The sequence below is a fragment of the Asterias rubens genome, chromosome 16, assembly GCF_902459465.1.
Source record: "Asterias rubens chromosome 16, eAstRub1.3, whole genome shotgun sequence".
Taxonomy (NCBI): Eukaryota; Metazoa; Echinodermata; class Asteroidea; order Forcipulatida; family Asteriidae; genus Asterias; species Asterias rubens.
Genome location: NC_047077.1, coordinates 4968391 through 4992322, shown reverse-complemented (window position 1 = coordinate 4992322; position 23932 = coordinate 4968391). Strand labels below are relative to the sequence as shown.

The window sequence follows — 23932 nt, the reverse complement described above, 5'->3', positions numbered from 1 at the left end:
ACTTAATTTTGTTACAAGGAAACATCCTTTGTTCATCATTCGACCCACTTCACCTGACCTCATCACAATTTTGGTTGCAGCAAAGAGGAAGTCCTTCCTCCATCATTGCAGCTACAGTGTAGTCAATGTCCCATTTATTAAACATTGTGTAGAGCGCATTTTACTATAATGACTTTTTTACATGCAATTTGACTCCCAAATTAAAGACACTGGACACTATTGGTAAATGTCAAAGACCAGTCTTCTCACTTGCTGTATCTCAACATATGCTTAAAATAACAAACCTGTGAAAATTTGAGCTTGGTTGGTCATCGGAGTTGCGAGATAACTATGAAAGAAAAAACCACCCTTGTCACACAAAGTTGAATTGTGTGCTTTCAGATGCTTGAATTCGAGACCTCAAGTTCTTCGAAATTAAATTTGTGGAAAACTACTTCTTTCTCGAGCACTACGTCACTTCAGAGTATTATACTATCAACCTCTCCCCATTACTGGTTACCAAGTGAGGTTTTATGATAATAATTATTTTGAGTAATTACCAATAGTGTCCACTGCCTTTAAGTGGCAGACAGTAGCCATTAATTACATTATGCTAGGGGTCAATACGAGAATAATAATAATAATAATAATTTGGGGGGCTAATCGTCCTTACTCGCAGCTAAGAGCTGAATTGTGAAGGACGCGGCTACAACGTGTTCGAGAAGCAGACATGCAAGGGCGCATTCAGCTGCCAGCCACATCAACCCATTATGACCACGGAGCACAGTCAAGATCGAAAGTGTTTGATTTTTTCCTGAGGGAGTAAAACCGGATTTTCTGGAAAACCCTCGTGGCACAGCAGAGAACCAACGCACAACTCAACTCACATATGGCCCCGACCGGGAATCGAACAAGCCAACCGTGCCACCCAAAATGTGTTTGTTGTAAATGTGTTTGTTGTAAATTAGCGGTCGGGTTTGTGTAGTATCTTTCCTCGCTCTCCCTTCTATAGGACACCTGTTTGAATCACCCGGGCGTGGGTTTCCACTGGAATAATTATCTGGAGTTTTCCTCCCATGCTCCCACATCTAACACTAAAACTTCATGTATCTATGTCATCATTAGCCTATTTGAGGTATGGTGGACACTACATGTACTACTCCTGTCACATGCAGTTTGAAGTAGCGGACGCTCTCGGGCGATTTTCGGTGATCAACGCGACCGATCAGGGGCAACATGTTTCTTTGATGTTTTTCTGTCACAAATTTGTTGCCTGTACGAGTGTTTATGTACATTTTGATATTTAAAGATTTTTTTACAAATAAAATAGTAATGATTTTATGACTATTTTTAGCCGCTGTTTTGCAGTGTTTTAATAAATAAACCATGAATACTAATATAAGAGTGCACTGTTTGGTTTGGGTGCCTATATCAGACAAATTTACCATGTGCATGAAGCAGCGATGCGTGCACTATACTGCAAACGACTTATTGGGTTCTTGGCTAGTACAGTGATTAAGTTCTGGGAGTCCTTGCCATCACAACCAGAATAAATGAAATGCAATGAACTAACAAATTTAATCCCTTTTCTCCTCCCACAGAACTGTAACCACTTTGTGCTTGCTGACTTTTCAGCTCGTCGGATCCAATCCTCATCTAGATGCTGAACAGGCTTTGATGAGAACTCACATAGATGTAGATGTAGATGTTGACTGTATTTGTGACGCCAGGAATCACAGCAGATAAAGTAAACCAAGGTAGGCTCTAATTACTTTCCCCTCTCACTTGGATTTGGGGCCATGAGATGGGGCCTGACCAATCTGGATCTGTATTACCCTAGACTTGTGGACAAGTCGTTAATGTCTGTCGCGGTGGTAGCGTTCTGACTCTATTCCGAATCTCACCACGATTCCCACAGTATTCTCGCAAGACTGCTGGACCCCGAGACTACTGCTCTTGCGACTACAGCCCCATTTATGGGGAGTAGATGTCGGCATGCCTAGCAGTTCGTGGGAGAGCAGTGACAACTCGACTATCTCACCGCGGCAGACCATTAATGACTTGTCCACAAGTCTAGTATTGCCCATAATCTGAGTCAAAATGACCCTGAAAAGGTCAATCTGACGCAAACAGATTTCTGAGGGTTGGTGTCTTATTGCAAATGCAGGGCCAGAATTACAGCATCTGCATGAATGCGGATGGATTTGACATTCTAGGTAAAAAACTGTGGCTGTTGTTTTCAGCTGTTTTCTCAACAAATAGCTACTGTATTTCGTGTGTGACGTTTTCTGTCTCGATACATTTGCTAACTAAAGGCAATGGACACTATTGGTAATTACTAAAAATAATTAATATTATAAAACCTTTCTTGATTAAGAGTAATGGGGAGAGGTTGATAGTATAAAACATTGTGAGAAACAGTTCCCTTTGAAGTGACGTAGTTTTTGAGAAAGAAGTATTTTTCCAAGATTTTGATTTCGAGACCTCAGATTTAGAATTTGAGGTCTCGAAATCAAGCATCTGAAAGAACTTTGTGTGACCATGGTGTGACAAGGGTGTTTTTCTTTCATTATTATCTCGCAAGTTCGACGACCGATTGAGTTCAAATTTTCACAGGTTTGTTATTTTATGCATATGTTGAGATACACCAAGTGAGAAGACTGGTCTTTAACAATTAACAATAGTGTCCAGTATCTTTAAAATGACAAAAAAAAAGCAATCTATGGCCCTTCAATTGCTTGTTCTGTAGAGAGTATTTTCACACTTGGAATCGATGTTTATTCGAGATGAAGAATACTCTACTTAAGTTTACATTACCCGATGGGATTCGGGCAGAACAAGTACATGCAAAGAAAAGGATTCCACAGGGTGATATCTTACACTGTCTAACTTGATTGTATTTTTCATGAGTAAGAACGGGTTGGATTGTACAGGTTTCCTTCTAACTTGGCAAGTAGATACAGGGTGTAACCCTTAACCCAATAAACATTGATACCTCACCATGCAATGCCTCAAATGTATGGTAATGATGTGATCGAATGATTGGTCTTATGCAAAAACAGTTGTATAATCTAAATACGTAAAGCAACACAAAGTCATCAGTCTCTTAAAAAAAAAAAAATGGGTCTCCTGTCGCCTTGTCCTATTTCGCCTTGTCAATTCCACGCGTCATGACGCGTCATCTCAAAGCAATTTCAATTAGGGCTGCAGTCAACCCCCATATTAAAGGCACTGATCACCATTGGTAATTTTACTCAAAATAATTGTTAGCAAAACAAATTACTTGGTATCGAGTTGTTGATAGTATATAAGTATAAAACGTTGTTCGAAATGGCTTCCCTCCAAAGATAGTTTTTGAGAAATAGGTAATTTCTTACTCAAACATTTAGTCCTGATGAAGCCCATTTTTAGGCGTCCAAAAGCACACAAACTTGTGCAACAAGGGTGGTTTTCTTTCATTTAAGTGTAATGACCAATTGAGTCCATGTTCACAGATTTGGTATTTAATGATATGTTGGTATACACCAAGTGAGAATATTTATCTTTGACAATTACCAAAGGTGGACTGAATGCGCCTTTAAAGGCAGTGGACACTATTGGTAGTTACTCAAAATAATTATTAAAAACCTTACTTGGTGACAGTAATAAAACAATGTGAGAAACAGCTCCCTCTGAAGTGCCATAGTTTATTAGAGAAAGAAGTAATTTTCCACGAATTTGATTTCGAGACCTTAGAATTTGAGGTTTTGAAATCAAGCATCTGAAAGCACACAACTTGTGTGTCAAGGGTGTTTTTTCTTTCATTATTATCTTGCAACTTCGACGATGCATTGAGCTCAAATTTTTACAGGTTTGTTATTTTACCTATATGTTGACATACACTAAATGAGAAGACTGGTCTTTGACAATTATCAAGAGTGTCCACTGAATGATATGTTGGTATAATCCAAGTGAGAATATTGATCTTTGACAATTACCAAATGTGGACTGGAAGTGCTTTTAAGGTGTTGTCGAAAGTGATTTTTAAAAATTTTAACAAAGAGCTTGTAGAATGTCCCCTTTTTAAAGCCATTGTACACTTTCGGAACAGAAAAAACAAAAAAGTTCACAGATTTACAAGTCACTTTCAGGGTTTACAGAAGGTAATAGTGAAAGACTTCTCTTGAAATATTATTCCATGAAATGCTTTACTTTTTGAGAAAACATTAAAACAATTATCGAGAATTACGGATTTATTTGAAACACATGTCATGACACAGCGAAACATGCGGAAACAAGGGCGGGTTTTCCCGCGTTATTTTCTCCCGACTCTGATGACCGATTGAGCCTAAATTTTCACAGGTTTGTTATTTGATATATATGTTGTGATACATGAAGTGTGGGCCTTGGACAATACTGTTTACCGAAAGTGTCCAATGGCTTTAACATAATTATTCTCAAAGACTTCTGTTTCTATTGTTACCTCACTATATTTTGGTTGGTTGCAAGAGCTACAAGTCCGCCCTGTTTTCAAAAAATTATGATAATGATTATGATTTTTTGTAAAGTAGATTTCAGCACTGCTATTGACTTGCTCATACATTTAAAACACAACTGAGCGTGAATTTCTTTTGTAAAATATCTGCGACATTCAAATAGTCACAGTTTTTTATGTTTTGGCATGGCGAGTTGTACTATAAAAAAAAAAAATTGACCTTAAAGCTGTTTCTTACAAACTCCATAGTACCAATATAATTATGTGAGGTTTGCGAAACATCATTTGTAAAACTTTTTTGAGTAGTGTTAGGTTTTGAGAAGAACAGGTGGTTGACATCCTAATGTTTTGATCAGTATGCTCTGTTTTTAGTTTTTACCCATACACAGATGTGCGTTAGCACTGTATACTCGGTACTTTCCTAATGAAAAAATAAAACAGGCATATTTAGTGGATGGGATTCAAACCCACAACGCTTGCAATTCTAGAGCAGTGTCTTACCAACTAGATTATCGAAATTGCCCGGTAGCTAGAGGCAGTTCGAGTCCTATGTTTTGGCAGCGGGTACCACAACGATATACAATAGATATTAAATTTGCATCGGGGATAAAGAAGCTTTGATCGTCATGCCTTTGACATTTTTGAAACTGTTAACCCTTTAGTCCCTGCACCGCCCGAGTTTGCTGAAATCCAACTTCTCAAGATTCTTGCAGTAAATTACTGGAATCGTAGTTCAAATTTTAAAAGATAGCCATGGCTTAATGTGTATGCACAATTTTTTACCCTTTCGGTAATATTTGTATAAAAGTTCTCATGGGAACAATAAATGCCTCTCGTTAAACGGCTACAGTAATTTTTATGGCGAATATTTTTGTGCATGGATAAAATGAACACAATAGCTTTTCAAGGCTTTTGTCTGGCTCAATGCTCATACTGATTAAATGCGAAGGCGTAAATTTTCGACAATATCATCATAAATGATGAACAGTTTCCTGTTTACTATTGCGCATTTTATTTTTCGTAAGAGCTAAATTATTTCATCATCATTAGCTTCGACAAGTCAACTGTGAAGGGAGAATTAATAACGATCTATAACAACTAGATATATTAACAAATGCGTAGACCTACTAATGGCTATCAAGTTTTCTGTTGATGTTCCTTTTTTTCTACAAACACAAGCTAGCGAGGTTTCCTCGTACCGCATACAGTGTATCGCTATTTGCGGCTGGGCAGTACAGTGGGTAAATGGTTAAAGGCATAAAAGCTTTCAAATGACAAAGGTTTAAAAAAAGCTTGAATAACACTGAAATTACAGTTTACTTGAAATGATGTTTTGTAGTTACTTTACAAATAGCTTGGATTGAAATATAAAATAAAAAAAACTATGCCACTGTCCAGAAATCTGGAAGCATCCTTAATTGGATTTTAAGCTTATTAAATCCTGAAAGACTTTGTTATAAAACGTATGTAGAGTCCGTTTTCATTGTTTTTTTATGCAAACAAAATACACAAAAGCTTACCTTAAAAATCACGTCTAATGAGCATTTTTTAAATCACATCATCAATATAGACGAATTGCAAAAATCATCACCGACCGCCATATTTGATGATAAACAAAGTAAAAAGTGTACACGCAGCACACAACTCTCTGCCAATAGTCTGTCACCCATGCAAGAATTAAACTGATGACCCAGAATCCCTATCAAAATAACACACCAAAGTGGGTCAAACTGACAAAGAATCCGATTCAAGTTCAAATTTTTCTTATTTTCTGGCTTTTAACTATATCCCAGATCATACCGACCCAGAATAGGTCAGGTCTCCTAAGACTCATAATCCGGATTACTTCTGACCCATATGTTCAGCTTCTTGTCAAAGCCTGTTCAGCATCTAGACAAGGGGGAGGCTGCCGACGGTGGACGGTTTGTGTGCTCAGTGGGTGCCAAAATATATACAAAAATAGTGCAATGGACTCTGGATGCCTACTCGCATCTAATTGTCTCCTTGAATTAGCTCCAAGGTGGGCAGCTCAATGATGTCTTTATGCGGAAGCGCACCCATTCTTTTATGGTACGAGGAAAGAAGCTGTATTTGTACGAGTCCGATGATGTTCTTAGTCTTGTAAATCGCAGGTGATGTTGACTTCTGGTTGCTCTGGCCTTATGTTTAGTCTGGGAGAGGATTGGCTATCTGATGGTTGAGGGTATTGTACATCATGACTAGACATGATTGTAATCATAGATCTTAGAGTATCGGGAGTCCTGGGATGTCCAGTCTCGTAGCTGTGACGCTGTCTTCTCTGTTGTAGTCCCCAGTGATAAAGTGTATCCCCCTCCTCTGAACTTTCTCAAGGCTGTCAATTTGATTTTGCCGGTATAAAGGTACGTTATTTAAAAGGTCTTTTAGTGAAGCTGTCTTCTGGAATTCTGTATGATGAGAGCCTTTGGTTTGGTTTAGCTCTGTATGGTTTGTGTTTAAAGGCACTGGACATTATTGGTACTAACTCAAAATAATTGTTAGCATAAAAACCTACTCGGTAACGAGTAATGGGGAGAGGTTGATAGTATAGAACATTGTGAGAAATGGCTTCTCTGATGTAACATAGTTTTTGTGAAAGGGGATATTTTTTACTCAAATATTAAAAGACTTCAGGCCTGAAACATTTTATTATGCATCTGTATGAAGGCACACAAATTTGTGTGAAAATGATTTTTTTCTTTCATTATTTCTCACAACTTCGATGACCAAGTAAATCTAAAATTTCACAGATTTTTTATGCATATGTTGGGATTCACCAAGCAAGAATACTGGTCTTGACAACTACCACAAGTGTCCTGTGCCTTTAACACTGGTCTAAGACATCCAAAGGTGTCCATGCCTTTAAGATACTGAACGGTTACTTGGCTATTGGAGACAAAAAAAAACACAATCCTGCAACCTCAATTTTATCAATTTAGAAACTTGATGACACTATTAGTAAAAGATCAGCATGTATCTTTATAGCCAGAACTGCGTTCAGCCAACCATTTGATCTGTAACCATCCCCAAGGATGTAATGGATCATGGCTTTACTTCTCATCACTCATCAAAGCTGATGATTACTAAGTGATTGATATCCTTCAAAAAGCACATTAACATTTAAAGGGAAGGTACACGTTTGGTAATAACTCAAAACAAATATTAACTTAAAAACTGACTTGGTAACGAGCATTGGGGAGCTCTTGATAGTATAAAACATTGTGGGAAACGGCTCCCTCTGAAGTAGCATAGATTTTGAAATTTCTGAAAGTAATTTCTCACTAAAATAATAAAAGAATCCTAGCTAGAAGTATTTTATTCCTAACTGAAAGCACACAAATTCGTCCAACAAGGGTGTTCCTTCATCATTTTCTCCCAACTCCAGTGACCAATTGAGCTCAAATTTTCACAGGTTTGTTATTTAATGCATATGTTGAGATACACCAAGTGAGAACACTGGTCTTTGACGATTACCAATATAATAGTGAACCTTCCTTTAAAGACAGTGGACACTATTGGTAATTGTCAAAGACCAGTATTCTCACTTGGTGTATCCATGTTCATGTATGCATAAAATAACAAATCTGTGAAAATTTTGACTCAATTGGTCATCGAAGTTGCAAGAGAATAATGAAAGAAAAAATGCCCTTGTTGCACAAATTTTGTGTGCTTCCAGATGCCTTTTGTGAAAGGCTTCAGCTGAAGTTTGATATTTTTAAAATCTCGCATTTTTCATTTAATGACCCTGTGATCATTAAAGGCAGTGGACACTATTGGTAATTGTCAAAGACTAGCCTTCACAGTTGGTGTATCTCAACATATGCATAAAATAACAAACCTGTGAAAATTTGAGCTCAATCGGTCATCGAAGTTGCGAGATAATAATGAAAGAAAAATAACCCTTCTCACACGAAGTTGTGTGCGTTTAGATGGTTGATTTCGAGACCTCAAGTTCTAAACTTGAGGTCTCGAAATCAAATTCGTGGAAAATTACTTCTTTCTCAAAAACTATGGCACTTCAGAGGGAGCCGTTTCACACAATGGTTTATACTATCAACCTCTCCCCATTACTTGTAATCAAGAAAGGTTTTATGATAATAATTATTTTCAGAAGTTACCAATAATGTCCACTGCCTTTAAAGGCATGAAATTGCAATCAATAGTTCTGAGCAGAGGTTATGTTGTGTAAATTTTGACACAATGCATAATAAGAGATGTTAATTTTGCATCGGGTTAAAGAATATTAATTTCGGTTTTTACCCATACACTGATGTGTGTTAGCACTGTACATTGTATACTCAGTACTTGCATAAAGTATTGGTGTCTTTTATAAACAGTAGAACCACCCCCTAATTAAAACCAAGCGCCTTCTCCTGTTTGTTGTGTACACATTTCAACTTTCATGCCTCAATGCATGAAGTATTGGAAACGTTCATTAACAATGGATTCACCAGCCTAATTAAAAAACAAACACTTAATTTCCAATTCTCTACTCTTCGGGGGTTGTTTTCAGACCTTAGCCCCTTAAGCAATTTGCTGTAATTGCCTCTTCAACCAAGCTCTTAGCTAATAACAGCAATAGTTAATGATGCTTTAATAAATCTTTTAAATTTGTCATGCATGTTTTACTCTCTGTTGGTTCAGATAGCCGTAACTGATTCACTGATCATGCACATTACAAACAAAGTGTTGGATGAAGCCACACTTCTTCATCAGCAGTTATGAGAATGGCCAATCCAAAGGATCACAATAGGATGCCTAATACGAGAAACAAGTTTTTAAATTTGTCATGCATGTTTTACTCTCTGTTGGTTCAGATAGCCGTAACTGATTCACTGATCATGCACATTACAAACAAAGTGTTAGATGAAGCCACACTTCTTCATCAGCAGTTATGAGAATGGCCAATCCAAAGGATCACAATAGGATGCCTAATACGAGAAACAACACGACCTACTAGCATTCCTTGAACTCCATCCCATTGATATTGTCTGTATCACTGAGACATGGTTGTCAGCTAATGACACAGACGTGATCTCTCCATGTTTGCCTGGATATTCTTCTTTTCGGCGTGATCGAGACAGTCATGGTGGTGGTATTATGGCTATCATCAATGATTCTCTACACCCAACTCGTCTAAAGAACTTTGACCCTGTAAACATTGAAATGATCTGGCTGTCATTGACCATCAAAAGTTCCAAATGGCTAGTTGGACTCATCTACCGGCCTCCAAACTCTGACATCACTTTCTTCAACAAATTACAAGACACATGTGATTCTATTCAACCTGAACTCCACAATTTTGAAGGTTGTATTCTCACCGGCGATTTTAATATTAACTGGCAATCCGAATCCACTTCCTTAGTAAGTCTTCAAGAAGTAACGGACTCCATGGGTCTCGAACAGTTGGTTCAGGATGTAACTCGCCCTTCGAATAATTCACCCCTGGTTGGAACCACGATCGACCTTATCTTTACCAATCGTCTAGAGAAATTCACTGATATTAAGTCCTTTGCTAACCCAGTCAGTAGCGATCATCATGCAGTTTGTTTCACTTTTAGTGCAGCTCGAGCTTCACCACAGCCAAATGTTGTTCGCTCTTTTCTTCAATACAAGAAAGCTGACTATGAACATCTTCAGCAACTTTTACATCTTGCACCATGGTCTGCTTTCTTAGATGATGATGACCCCAATGCCTCTTGGGAAGGATTTATTGACATCCTAGATGCAGCCGTACGAGACAGCATCCCACGATCGAAGCGTCAGCGCAAATCATCCCCTTGGATAACAGCAGAACTGAAAAAACTCATCTCATTAAAACACACCCTGTTTACCAAAGCAAAAAGAGTAAACTCTCCATCTGCCTGGCTGAACTACAAACAAGTAAGGAACAAAGTGAAGAACTTGACAAAATCTTCATATTGGAGTTATGTCAATCGCTTATTTGCTGCATCCGACAACAAGAGAAGCTTCTGGTGCTTTGTTCGGGATCAAAGAAAGTCCAACTGCCCCGCTGCTTTTCAGTCTGCCGGTAAACTCATCCATAAGCCGGATGAAATCGCCCAAGCCTTCAATGACTTTTTCACCTCTGTCCATTCTCCAGCTGTAACATGCACAGTGACCCCTCCGTCGTGTTCCCTGCCAATACCCGAGCTGCCTGAATTTACAGTTACCTTTGAATGGCTGACTAAGGCCCTATCTTCATTGTCATCTCACAAGGCACCTGGTCCAGACACAATCTCATCATCAATTCTTCGAGCTGCAAAGACCCCACTTGTACCACCATTACTGCGAGTGATGAATTCATCTCTTATGAAAGGCTCCGTTCCTAAGGATTGGAAACTCTCACAAATCACCCCAGTATTCAAGGCCGGCAGTCGCAACTGCGTTACTAACTATCGACCCGTTGCATTAACATCAGTAGTTTGCAAGGTATTGGAAAGAGCAATAGCAGAAAATATTTATGAACATGTGAACTCTTTATGTCTGGTTAATGAGAAGCAGCATGGTTTCACATCTAAGAAATCATGTGTTACCCAACTCATCAATGCAACCCATGACTGGGCTAGTATTCTCGACAAGCCACATCCACCTCGACTTGACATCATCTTCCTAGACTTCAGCAAGGCTTTCGACCTCATGCCTCACCACATTCTTCTTAACAAGCTGGCTCGTAACTTTAACATTCGTGGCCCCACGTGGAACTGGCTGAAGTCCTTTCTCACTAATCGACAACAGCGAGTTACCTACCGTGGAAGCGTCTCTTCTTGGGCACCAGTAGCATCTGGAGTTCCTCAGGGAAGTGTCCTCGGTCCGCTTCTCTTCAATCTTTTCATAAGTGACATCTCGAAAAACCTATCTGCAACCTCTCTTCTTTTTGCTGATGACACCCTCATTTACCGACCAATCAAAACTCCAGCTGATGAACAATCTCTACAGTCTGACCTTTCTATGCTCAATCAATGGAGCACAGAAAATGGTATGAGGATCAACAAAGAGAAATCAAAAGTGATGCATATGTCTCGCTGCAAAACTCCCAACGACGAGCATCTTCCTCTTTACACACTGCAAGGTAGTGCTCTTGGTGTTGTATCTTCATATAAATACCTCGGGATAACTGTCAACATCAAGTTGAACTGGAACGATCATGTCAATACTATTGTATCAAAAGCAAACAAAACTCTTGGTTTCATTTGGCAGATTGCTGGTGGGTCATCTTCACATGCTCTTCGGTGCCTTTACATATCGCTAGTTCTGCCTATCTTACAGTATGGATTACCAGCCTGGTACCCATACACTGCCACTTTATCAGCAAAGTTAGAAGGGGTGCAACGTAGGGCAAGCAGAATGTGTTTGAAGCAACGGCGAGGTGACATGCCTTATGAGGAACGGTTAAAAACACTCAACTGGATGAGCCTTCCTTACAGGAGACAGCAGCACATCATTGTTTTCACCATTAAGTCTTTGTTTGGACTTATTGACTGTGATGCCATAAAGTGTAACACTATAATCAACACCCGCCATTTAGACTTGACCACATTTCACCACCACTATGCCAGAACTCAAGCTCTTAAGTACACGCCAATTCATTCATTTCCTCGGTTATGGAGCAACTTGCCGTCATACTTAAAAGACTCACTTATCCTGGAAACTTTGAATGTTTTTTGTAACAAATTATCTATTTACTATCATGACCTTCAATCCCAACAAACCTACTAGTTTTTTGTTTGTTTTTGTTTTGTTTTTAGATCCGTTTATTTTCCTTTCATCTTGTTTATATTGGTTTTTATTTGTTTATTTATTTTCTTATTTATTTATTTATTTATTTATTTATTTATTTATTTATTTATTTATTTATTTATTTATTTATTTATTTATTTATTTATTTATTTATTTATTTATTTATTTATTTATTTATTACTTTATTTATTAATTGATTGTTTGATTGTTTGATATATTTATCTATTTATATTTATTTATTTATATTTATTAATCCATTATTTATTTTTTTGGATATATTTATGTTGAAAAGAGCTCATTTCCGTTGCGTGTGTTGTTATTTTATTTTTTGTTATTTATTCATTTACTGATTCACCTATTTGTTTAGCCATATATTGAATTTTCGTTGTTGTTTTGTTGTTTTGTTGTTTTTATTGCTTTATTCATATTTAATTATCTGTTTATTGATGTAAGAGTTCAAGTGGAAAAGGTGATTGCTTGATTAACTTTTTCGTTGATTGACCTATTTTTTGTTAAATCCATCCCTTTATTGAATTATTTGTTGCTTTATCTCTTTTTTACATGTACTTTTCTAATTATTTATTCATTCATTTGTTAATACTTTTTATTTATTTGTTTTAATTAACTATTTATTTGTTTATTTATTTATTTGCTATTTGCTTGTCTAATTTCTGGTTTTGGGTTGTTATTTTAATTTGTGCTTTGTGTAAACAGATTATTTATATTAGTACATGTATTTATTTCAAATTATTATTATTTTCCAAAGAGAGTATTTTATATAGTGTGTTTGCTTCCCTATGTGACTGGATTAACAGGCTTTCGAGCTACAGTGTTTAATTATACTTTTGTTGATCCTGGCCATCACATTAGGGTTGTTTTTATAATTTCCTGTGCCCTTATTGTTTTTCTTGCTTTGTATTTACTTTTGTACATGTACTTATAATTACCTATTTGACATACTGTCTGCTTGTATTTGTAATTGTTTATTGGCCAAATAAAGAATAAGAATAAGAACAAGTTTTTAAATTTGTCCTGCATGTTTTACTCTCTGTTGGTTCAGATAGCCGTAACTGATTCACTGATCGTGCACATTACAAACAAAGTGTTAGATGAAGCCACACTTCTTCATCAGCAGTTATGAGAATGGCCAATCCAAAGGATCACAATAGGATGCCTAATACGAGAAACAAGTTTTTAAATTTGTCATGCATGTTTTACTCTCTGTTGGTTCAGGTATCCGTAACTGATTCACTGATCATGCACATTACAAACAAAGTGTTAGATGAAGCCACACTTCTTCATCAGCAGTTATGAGAATGGCCAATCCAAAGGATCACAATAGGATGCCTAATACGAGAAATAAGTTTTTAAATTTGTCATGCATGTTTTACTCTCTGTTGGTTCAGATAGCCGTAACTGATTCACTGATCGTGCACATTACAAACAAAGTGTTAGATGAAGCCACACTTCTTCATCAGCAGTTATGAGAATGGCCAATCCAAAGGATCACAATAGGATGCCTAATACGAGAAACAAGTTTTTAAATTTGTCATGCATGTTTTACTCTCTGTTGGTTCAGGTATCCGTAACTGATTCACTGATCATGCACATTACAAACAAAGTGTTAGATGAAGCCACACTTCTTCATCAGCAGTTATGAGAATGGCCAATCCAAAGGATCACAATAGGATGCCTAATACGAGAAATAAGTTTTTAAATTTGTCATGCATGTTTTACTCTCTGTTGGTTCAGATAGCCGTAACTGATTCACTGATCGTGCACATTACAAACAAAGTGTTAGATGAAGCCACACTTCTTCATCAGCAGTTATGAGAATGGCCAATCCAAAGGATCACAATAGGATGCCTAATACGAGAAACAAGTTTTTAAATTTGTCATGCATGTTTTACTCTCTGTTGGTTCAGGTATCCGTAACTGATTCACTGATCATGCACATTACAAACAAAGTGTTAGATGAAGCCACACTTCTTCATCAGCAGTTATGAGAATGGCAAATCCAAAGGATCACAATAGGATGCCTAATACGAGAAACAAGTTTTTAAATTTGTCATGCATGTTTTACTCTCTGTTGGTTCAGGTAGCCGTAACCGATTCACTGATGATGCACAACTCTCATGAACTCTGTTGGATCAGGACATACTTCTTCGACTGTTCTGCTCAGCATGGCCAACCCGCAATACAAAGATACCTTCAATTTCATTTGGACTTTTTGGATGATGACCATCATGACAGCTGGACCCTGTGACTCGTCAAACAGGACCAAGCTTCACATCCTTGGGTTGTACCCTATGACTGGGTCTTGGCCCGGTGGACTGGCGATGTCTCTGGCGACGCAGCTAGCATTGGAAGACATCAACGCGAACGCGGACATCCTTAGTGGGTATGAGCTGGTGGTGATCCCGAAGGATACCGAGGTGAGTGTTTTGGTTCTCTGGTATTTTTTTTCTTAGATAGAAGATTGCTGTCACTAATGTCTCCAAAGTCTTTTTGTTTTACAAGTGTTCGAAGAAAAAAAATAGATAGAAATGGACAGACTTCATTTCATTTCAGTCTCTGACAATAACTAGAGCAAGGTAGTCAAAATGCTGAGACCAATTAAGAACTCACTTTGTGACAGTTAAAGGCAGTGGACAGGTAATTACTCAAAATAATTATGTGCATAAAACCTTACTTGGTGACGAGTAATGGGGAGAGGTTGATGGTATTAAACATTGTGAGAAACCGCTCCCTCTGAAGTGCCATAGTTTGTGTGACAAGGGTGTTTTTTCTTTCATTATTGTCTCACAACTACCATCGACCAATTGAGCTCAAATTTTCACAGGTTTGTTATTTTATGCATATGTTGAAATACACCAAGTGAGGAAACTGGTCTTTGACAATTACCAATAGTGTCCAGTTTCTTCAATAACGATTCCTAAAGCTAAAGTAGTTAGTCCCAACTGATTTTCTACCTTCTGCTAGGTTCCCTTACACCTATGTGTATTAGCACCGTATACTCAATACTTTCCTGATTTCTGTAAACAAAAATCACAGGCATATTACTTGGATGGGATTTGAACTCCTGTCTTGCCAATCTAGAGTTATATGCCTGTGATTTTGTTCACAGAACTCGGGGAAAGTACTGAGTTTACAGTGCTTATACACACATCAGTAAAGGGGTAAAACCAAATTAATATTCTTTATCCCCGGTGCAAATTTAACATCTATCTATTAAATTGTGTATTTGATGAAAAACTGTTGATCAGTTTTGCTCAGCAAATAGGTTGTTTGCTAACAGTATAATTACTTATGAAACTGTGTTTGTGGTTGCACTGACAGGTAATTGGTGGACTATATCGTCTGAGTTTGGGCTGTTGACTATGTTTCCAAAGTTGCCGGAAACATTTGTCGATATCTTAAATATGAAGTACTAATCATTGATTATTGTAACAATAGTGAACTGACTGAAAGTGGGATATCCACTGCAAAGTTACTGTGACAATAGTGAACTGACTAAAAAAAGTGGGATATCCACTGCAAAGTGACAATATTGGAGGCTTCAAAATCCTGTCATTTACCTGCAGCTTCAGCTCATTTGTGAATAAAGCCTGCCTGGCGCCGATTAAGTTGTTCCTATAGTTGCTTCAATAATTGTATGAATGATTGATGCTTGATAGTATATATAGTTTAGACTGAAATTAGGCGAAGGTATACAAAATACTTGGAGCTGACTGAAACATAATTCTTGTGCGATAAACAAATTTTGCTGTAACGTGGGCAGGAGCTACATATATGAGATTAATAGAGTAAAGGGGTTCGCTCCTTTAAGTCACTGCGAGTAATATGTGTGGATCATTTGGGAATATTTATTATTAATACTAGTGTTATTATTATTATTACTATATTCTGGTTATTTGTGATGGGTCATTAAAAGCAACAGGCATAAACATACTCATAGTATAGCATATCACTGTTCACTTTAGGTAAGCCGAATTGTCATCCGTCACAATCATCATCATTCAGAAACATAACATTAAGAGTCACAAAGGCAAACATAAATTGTAAAATAAGGAACCGTAACTTATACCTGTCCTATTATTGCCGACAACCTGGTACCATAAATAAATTACTCAAAAGTACAATACAAATTATTTAAAAGGGCCATTGTGCTAGCTGTCTGTTTTTGTATGTATTAATAAATGAGATTAAGTTATTAATTGATGGGTTGCTAATAGATGGACATTTTCAATGGGGATAAAGAATGTTAATTTTGGTTTTACCCATATACTGACTACGATGTTTAGCACTTTGTACTTTTGCGAGCGCTGTGAAAAAAAAAAAAAAACAGGCATAGGATTCAAGCCCCTGAACTTTGCAATTCTAGAGCAGTGTCTTACCAACATAGAGCTATATATATATTGACTAGAGCGCTAACTTGCTCTGCGTTTTGAAGCCACCCGGGCGCAGTTATGTTTGATGTGTTGTGTGACTACGGAACGATTTTAAGTTGAACAAAACACATTGCCACGTTATTTTTTTACATTCGACTGCCCATTCGTGTACGTCCGCACTACGAAAACCGTCAGTTCGACTTGATTGATGTACTAAAAAAAGCATACGCACATTTTAAACATGACGCACATGACGCTCGCAGTTTGTACGCTCATCAGCAGATGGTGCGTTCACATTTGCTGCATTTTTTGGTTCGATGACACATAGAAAAGAACAGACGCACTATCATGCAAATAGCCATACAATTGCCGTACAAAATTTCAAGCTTTTGTATTGATTTGTACATTAACATGGATGCGCCCACACGGCTTCAAAACCTTAGTGCGTATATAACAGGGTGTTAGTGCTCTAGCTCTAGTCAATATATATAGCTCCATGCTTACCATGCTAGACTAGACCACTGAGATTGCCAACAGGCATAGGATTCAAGCCCCTGAACTTTGCAATTCTAGAGCAGTGTCTTACCAACATAGAGCTATATATATATTGACTAGAGCGCTAACTTGCTCTGCGTTTTGAAGCCACCCGGGCGCAGTTATGTTTGATGTGTTGTGTGACTACGGAACGATTTTAAGTTGAACAAAACACATTGCCACGTTATTTTTTTACATTCGACTGCCCATTCGTGTACGTCCGCACTACGAAAACCGTCAGTTCGACTTGATTGATGTACTAAAAAAAGCATACGCACATTTTAAACATGACGCACATGACGCTCGCAGTTTGTACGCTCATCAGCAGATGGTGCGTTCACATTTGCTGCATTTTTTGGTTCGATGACACATAGAAAAGAACAGACGCACTATCATGCAAATAGCCATACAATTGCCGTACAAAATTTCAAGCTTTTGTATTGATTTGTACATTAACATGGATGCGCCCACACGGCTTCAAAACCTTAGTGCGTATATAACAGGGTGTTAGTGCTCTAGCTCTAGTCAATATATATAGCTCCATGCTTACCATGCTAGACTAGACCACTGAGATTGCCCAGTAGATAAAGGCAGTTTCTGAACTTTGTTGTTCAACCTTCAGTAATCATAATTCACGTTAAGAAGCTTTTCAAATTGTTCTTTGCACGATATTGTTAAGCTTGGGCCACTTGGTAATGCATAATAGAGCTAAAAATAAGGGCCATATAGTTTGTTTTTCTCCCCAAAAAGACACAATGAAACTCACGTGTGGCAGTTTCAGCTGACACCAGCGTGTATGTCCACAAGCTGAGAAAACAGCAAAGAGCTTTCACGGTGCTTTCACAAGATATCAAATTCATCCATGTTTAGCCTGGAGACACCCCCCCCCCCCCCCCAACCGCATTTCTGGCCACACCATATCCTTCTTAGAAAATCCTTTCTTCAAGTGTAAAGCATCCGCAGCTACAGTGCTTCTCACCAAGTTACATAAGTGTTTATGGTCATAAATTGTTGGCTTATTTACCAATCTATGACCCTACCTTTTTAAGTGATCGTTTGAACTCTTTTAAATTGCGTTTATTACTTGATTTTTAAAGAGTCGCATACACTTGATCTCTTTGCTGCCGCTTCCCAGGCTGTATCAATAACTTTGGGGTAATCACTGGCTACACGGCAGCAAACGGTTTTAGTTAATTGTCTTCTAACGGGCACCCTTGAAAAAAAATACTAGGGAGACCACTAGCGTAGGACTAGATTGCTCAGTTGATAGAGCCTGGTACATTAAAGACACTGGACACTATTGGTAATTGTCAAAGACCAGTCTTCTCACTTACTGTATCTCAACATATGCATAAAATAACAAACCTGTGAAAATTTGAGCTCGATTGGTCGTCGGAGTTGCGAGATAACTATGAAAGAAAAAAACACCCTTGTCACACGAAGTTGTGTGCGTTTAGATGGTTGTTTTCGAGACCTCAAATTCGTGGAAAATTACTTCTTTCGCGAAAACTATGGCACTTCAGAGGGAGCCGTTTCCCACAATGTGTTATACCATTAACCTCTCCCCATTACTCGTCACCAAGTAAGGTTTTATGCGTATAACTATTTTGAGTAATTACCAATAGTGTCCACTGCCTTTAACTGTTGGCTCCCTTGTTCATGTCCTTAGGCAGAAAATTTATCTGAAGAATTGTCAGATATTATATAAACAGGCAGAAAAACAACTACAAACGGTACTTGATAATAGGTCTACATGACCTTTTCCATATACCCTTAGGATTTACATCTCACAGACATGAGTGCACTTTTCATGGATTTATAGATGTCGTTTTTTTTAAAGGCACCGGACACTATTGGTAATTACTCAAATAGGGTTGAGCATAAAAACTTACTTGGTAACGAGCAATGAAGCGCATTGTGAGAAAAGGCTCCCTCGGAAGTAACCTGGAAAGTGGTAATTTCTCACTCAAATAATAAAAGGCTTCAGGCCTGAAACCGTTTGTACAACAAGAGTGGTTTTCTATCATTTTGCTCTTGCATTGAGTCCAAATTGGCATAGGTCTTTTGTTGTTGTATGCATATGTTTGGATACACCAAGTGAGAATACTTGTCTTTGACAATAACCGAAGACGGCTTTAAAGTAACATTTTGTTCAAGGCATTACCGTTAATGATGCTTTCAAAGAGAAAGAATACATTTGTTTGTAGTTCTAAGCACCATGTCATCAATAATTCAACTCTTTTTGTTTTGGATTAAACTTAATGAGCAAGACAAATGCTTTACCAGGATAGACATACTGTCCATCTATTGTCTCAAGTGCACAACTGTTTTGCAAAGACAACTGGGGGCATAACTGATATATTGCTTTTACATGACCACATTTTTTCTTACTGCAATGTTTCCAAAAATAATTGTTTTTATCTAAAGCTGCTGTAGGCTTTTAATACCAAAAGGTTTTTATTTACATTATTTTGTTTCAAGAGTGATGTAATACCAAAAGTTTACATTTCCCTTTAAAGGCAGTGGACACTATTGGTAATTACTCCAAATAATTATTAGCATTAAACCTTATTTGGTAACGAGTAATGGGGAGAGGTTGATAGTATAAAACACTGTGAGAAATGGCTCCCTCTGAAGTGACATAGTTTTCGAGAAAGAAGCAATTTTCCACGAATTTTGATTGAGACGCCAAATTTAGAATTTGAGGTCTCGAAGTCAAGCATCTGAAAGCACACAGAGCTTTATGTGACAAGAGTGTTTTTTCTTTCATTATTATCTCGCAATTTCGACGACTGATTGAGCCCAAATTTTCACAGGTTTGTTTTTTTATGCATATGTTGAGATACACCAAGTGAGAAGACTGGTCTTTGACAATTACCAATAGTGTCCAGTGTCTTTAATAAAGTGATCATTCAAAGTTACCAATCCTTACCTTTAATGCCACAGTAAAGATATCAATATTTACCCTAATGCCGCTATTGACTTTATATGAAGAGCCCTTAGAACTGCCCATACATCCTTGACATCATCATCCTTAACATTGTCGATTTGACAGAGAGATGAGTGCACGGTTCATTTGATCGTAAGAGAAAGGATCACTCTCTATGATTAAAGTTATATCTCCATTTTACTTTAGGTTCAGGTTCAGGTTTAGGTTTATTTCCATACCATTTGTACATGTACAATGTAAGGGAAAACTAATTATAGAACTTAATAACAGTATTGGGAGGTCGCAGACTGGAGCCTAGTCTTAAAACAGGGTCTGGCCTCTTCAAAAAGAATACATATGAAAAATAAGTTACAATCATGAGTTTTGAAAATAGAAAAATAAGCAATATTCAATGTGTGGTTTATTTATTGAGTAATTTAATTTAATTATTATTCATAACCTGACAAGTCAAGAAATTAAGTTTAAATGAAAAACAACCGTCTATAACTTAACAATTTTATTAATATTGAGTCATGTGGCAATTTAAGTAAGAGTTCAGAAAGCTCCTAGTTATCGTTAACTATATTAAGAAGAAGTTGCTTTTTGTAGTACTTCTAACAAATTCTAATTGAAGTTAATGGGCACGAAGATCAAATTTATTCCAAAGGAGAGGTCCCTCATATCTTACAGTTGAAAGGTGAAAAGTTGTCCTAACTTTACTTAGATGAAGTTGATCTGACGCCCTAGTGTTGTACGTATGACAATGGTTAGACAATGGGAGACGGGAGTATTACAAACCGTAAGTACGTGCAGACAGCGAACCCCTCTTCAGGGTTTTAAAAGTACATGGAGTAAAACCAAAGTGAATTTAAGGCACTGGACACTATTGCTAATTACTCAAAATAATTTTTGTCACAAAAACTTACTTGGTAACGAGCAATGGAGAGCTGTTGATGGTATAGAACACTGACAAACGGTTCCCTCTGAGGTAATGTTTGTTTTGAGAAAGAGGTAATTTCTCACTCAAATATCAGAAAGACTTCAGCTGAAGCCTTTTTTTTATGCATGCGAAAGCACACAAAGTTGTGCAACAAGGGTTTATTTTTCTTCCGTTTTCTTGCAACTTTGAAGACCAATTGAGTCCAAATTGCCCCAAGTTTGTTATTTTATGCCCAAGTTGGGATACACCAAGTGAGAATACTGGTCTTTTGACAATTACCAAACGTGTCCATGCCCAGTGCCTTATGACTAAAATAACAAACCTGTGAAAATTTGAACTCATTTGGTCGTCAAAGTAGCGAGAGAATAATGGCAGTAAATACCCTTGTTGCACAAGTTGTGTGCTTTCAGATGCTTGTCAGTTCAAATATTTTAGTGGGAATTTACTTCTTTCTCAAAAACTACGTGACCTCAGAGGGAGCCGTTTCTCACAATGTTTTATACTAGCAAAAGCTCCCCATTACTTGTTACCAAGTAAGCTTCTATGCTAACAATTATTTTGAGTAATTACCGATAGTGTCCATTGCTATAGATATTTATTTCATGAATGTTTTCAAATGCAAAAACAATTCATTGAGACTATAATAGGATGACTTGTTTTCCTTTCAGTGCAATGGAGGCAAGGCTACCGATGTGATGTATAGAGAGTTATTTAACAGATCCACCGTTAAGATGATGATATTGGGAGGTGGATGCTCCGTAGCTACTGAACCCACTGCACAAGCTTCACACCATTGGAACCTCATACAGGTGATACAACATAACAAGATATGAATATTCATTAGATTAAAGTCACATGGAAATATATTTTTTTTTCTTCAAACATTAGAGAATATGTTTCTGAACAATAACATAAATGTTTGAGTAATTGTTTTTAACGATTTATATGTTTGAAAAAAAAAAGAGAAACAAAAGTTGTGTGGTGGTGACTCCGCCTACCCCTTTTGTGGCGTCAATTGAGGCAGACTTTGCCTCGATCGAACATCGAACACGGGTATGTGCAAGTACATTCGAGTCCTAGTCGTGAGTTTGTACGTTTCGAAAAAGGTTTTTCCTGCATTCTTCCGGCAATGTCGACCAGGTGTATTGCTGCTGGATGCAGCAAAACAACTACAGATGGGGTCAGTTTGCAAGTCTTTTCCAGCGCTGTGCAGCAAACACTTCGAGCCGTCGTGCTTCGGGAATCTGGAATACACTACACATTTTGACATGAAGAGAAAAGTTCTTTTCTAAAACTTAAACCCACCCTCTGCTGCTGACAACACATGAGCTTAGGTCCTGTGAAGTGGAACGCTCAGCCAGGCATGCCTGCTTTCAATTGAATTCAGTTGCATTGGTTAGTTTGATTAGTAGCTTTGAAATAAATACTATTTTTATCTAATATTTTTTGATTTCATAGATTTCGATAGCAGCTTCGCCATCTCTGTCCAATCGTTTCCTTTTCCCGCGCTCATTCCGTCTCCTACCTCCAGAGACCATGTTCAATGTGGCTAAGTTTGCACTTTTTATGGAGTTCAACTGGACCAAGGTAGCCACACTGCACCAGTTCTATCCGTTGTTCTCTCAGGTAAGTCATATTATATTGTGCGAATAGGAGACTTTTCAACGCTAGGTGGCAGCAGACTTATTGGGTAAATTTCCATTGTTTACGTAGTTCTGAACATGTGCATAATTCTAAGAACAATGGATTTACCTGGTAAGTCTGCTGCCACCTAACGTCCCAGAAAGTCTCCTATTGACTAAAGCTGTATTCCCATTGGACTTTTAATTTTTCTTTTTAAGTATCCAGACTTTTTTGAAGATTTACAAAATTAAATCCACTGCCCTCCCTGCCAACTAAACTGCAATCGTGGTGTAAAACTAACACTGAAAGCGGATGCGAAAGACTTTCGCGCAGCCATCAACGTATTAGGGCCGCTAAAATGTCTGATGGGAACAGCTATGCGCTGTTAAACTACCAAGAACGCTGTAAAATGTTAAGTATAGTCTCTTGAAGGCTGAAAAGCTATAAATGCTGTGCAAGGGCAAAAATATCAGCCCATCAAGTATTTATTCGCATTGAGGTCCCTTTGGCTGTTTTAAGCAGTTCTCAGCCAATTATTATTTCCTGAATTTCTTTTCAAAATATGCATTAAAATACACTGTTGCATGCTGAAACGCGTATAACTATTCCCATTGTTTTATGGCTCATTTAATCAACTAATGGCCCATTAATCTTAAATAGTGGCTTTTTGAACAATTTAAAAGCTTGTCATCTTGAAATATGCTGCTTTAACTCACAAAGAATGAAAAAAAAAATAAAAAATCAGGGACGCTAAAAAGTCCATTTGGGAACTGTCGGCTCCATGCTGAAACCTACCAATTACACTGTTAAATGTATAAAAATAGTAATAATAATAATAATATTAATAATGTTTATACTCATGTCTCTACCAACAAAGTACTGAAGGCGCCTAGTATACAGTTATACAGAAAGATAGGTTTTTGAAGGTTTCAATTCTGAGACCCAGTTATAGTATAGTCTATTGTGGCTAAACAAAAAATTAAAAGACTTTAGCCTTCAAGAAAGACTCTGCCAGGGCTGAAAATTAACAATTTATTTGCATTTATAGGTCCATTTGGCTTATTACATCCTGAATTTACTTTCAAAATATGCATTAATACACTGGCATGCCAAAACCCCATATATTCCCTTCGTTTTTTGGCTCATTTCGTATCAACTAATGGCCCATAGTGGCTTTTAAAAAAGTTACGAAGTAATCATCTTGAGTTATGCCGCTTAAATTTACAAGAAATGAAATAAAACCAAAAGATAAGGAATCGCTTTTCATCTTAAGTGAGCAGCGATTTAATGGGTTGGACCGTTGC

General features: G+C 37.4%; 1 protein-coding gene across 1 annotated transcript in view; it reads left to right on the top strand.

Annotated features, from left to right (window-relative positions):
- LOC117301050 (gamma-aminobutyric acid type B receptor subunit 1-like) overlaps positions 1-23932 on the top strand; it is a 62644-nt gene that overhangs the window by 9252 nt on the left and 29460 nt on the right. Inside the window, exons 3-6 of the mRNA XM_033784934.1 lie at positions 1581-1736; positions 14310-14646; positions 21674-21814; positions 22464-22631. Of these exons, the coding sequence (XP_033640825.1) occupies positions 14347-14646; positions 21674-21814; positions 22464-22631 (609 nt within the window). The 5' untranslated portion in view covers positions 1581-1736; positions 14310-14346. The remainder of the gene's footprint in view (positions 1-1580; positions 1737-14309; positions 14647-21673; positions 21815-22463; positions 22632-23932) is intronic.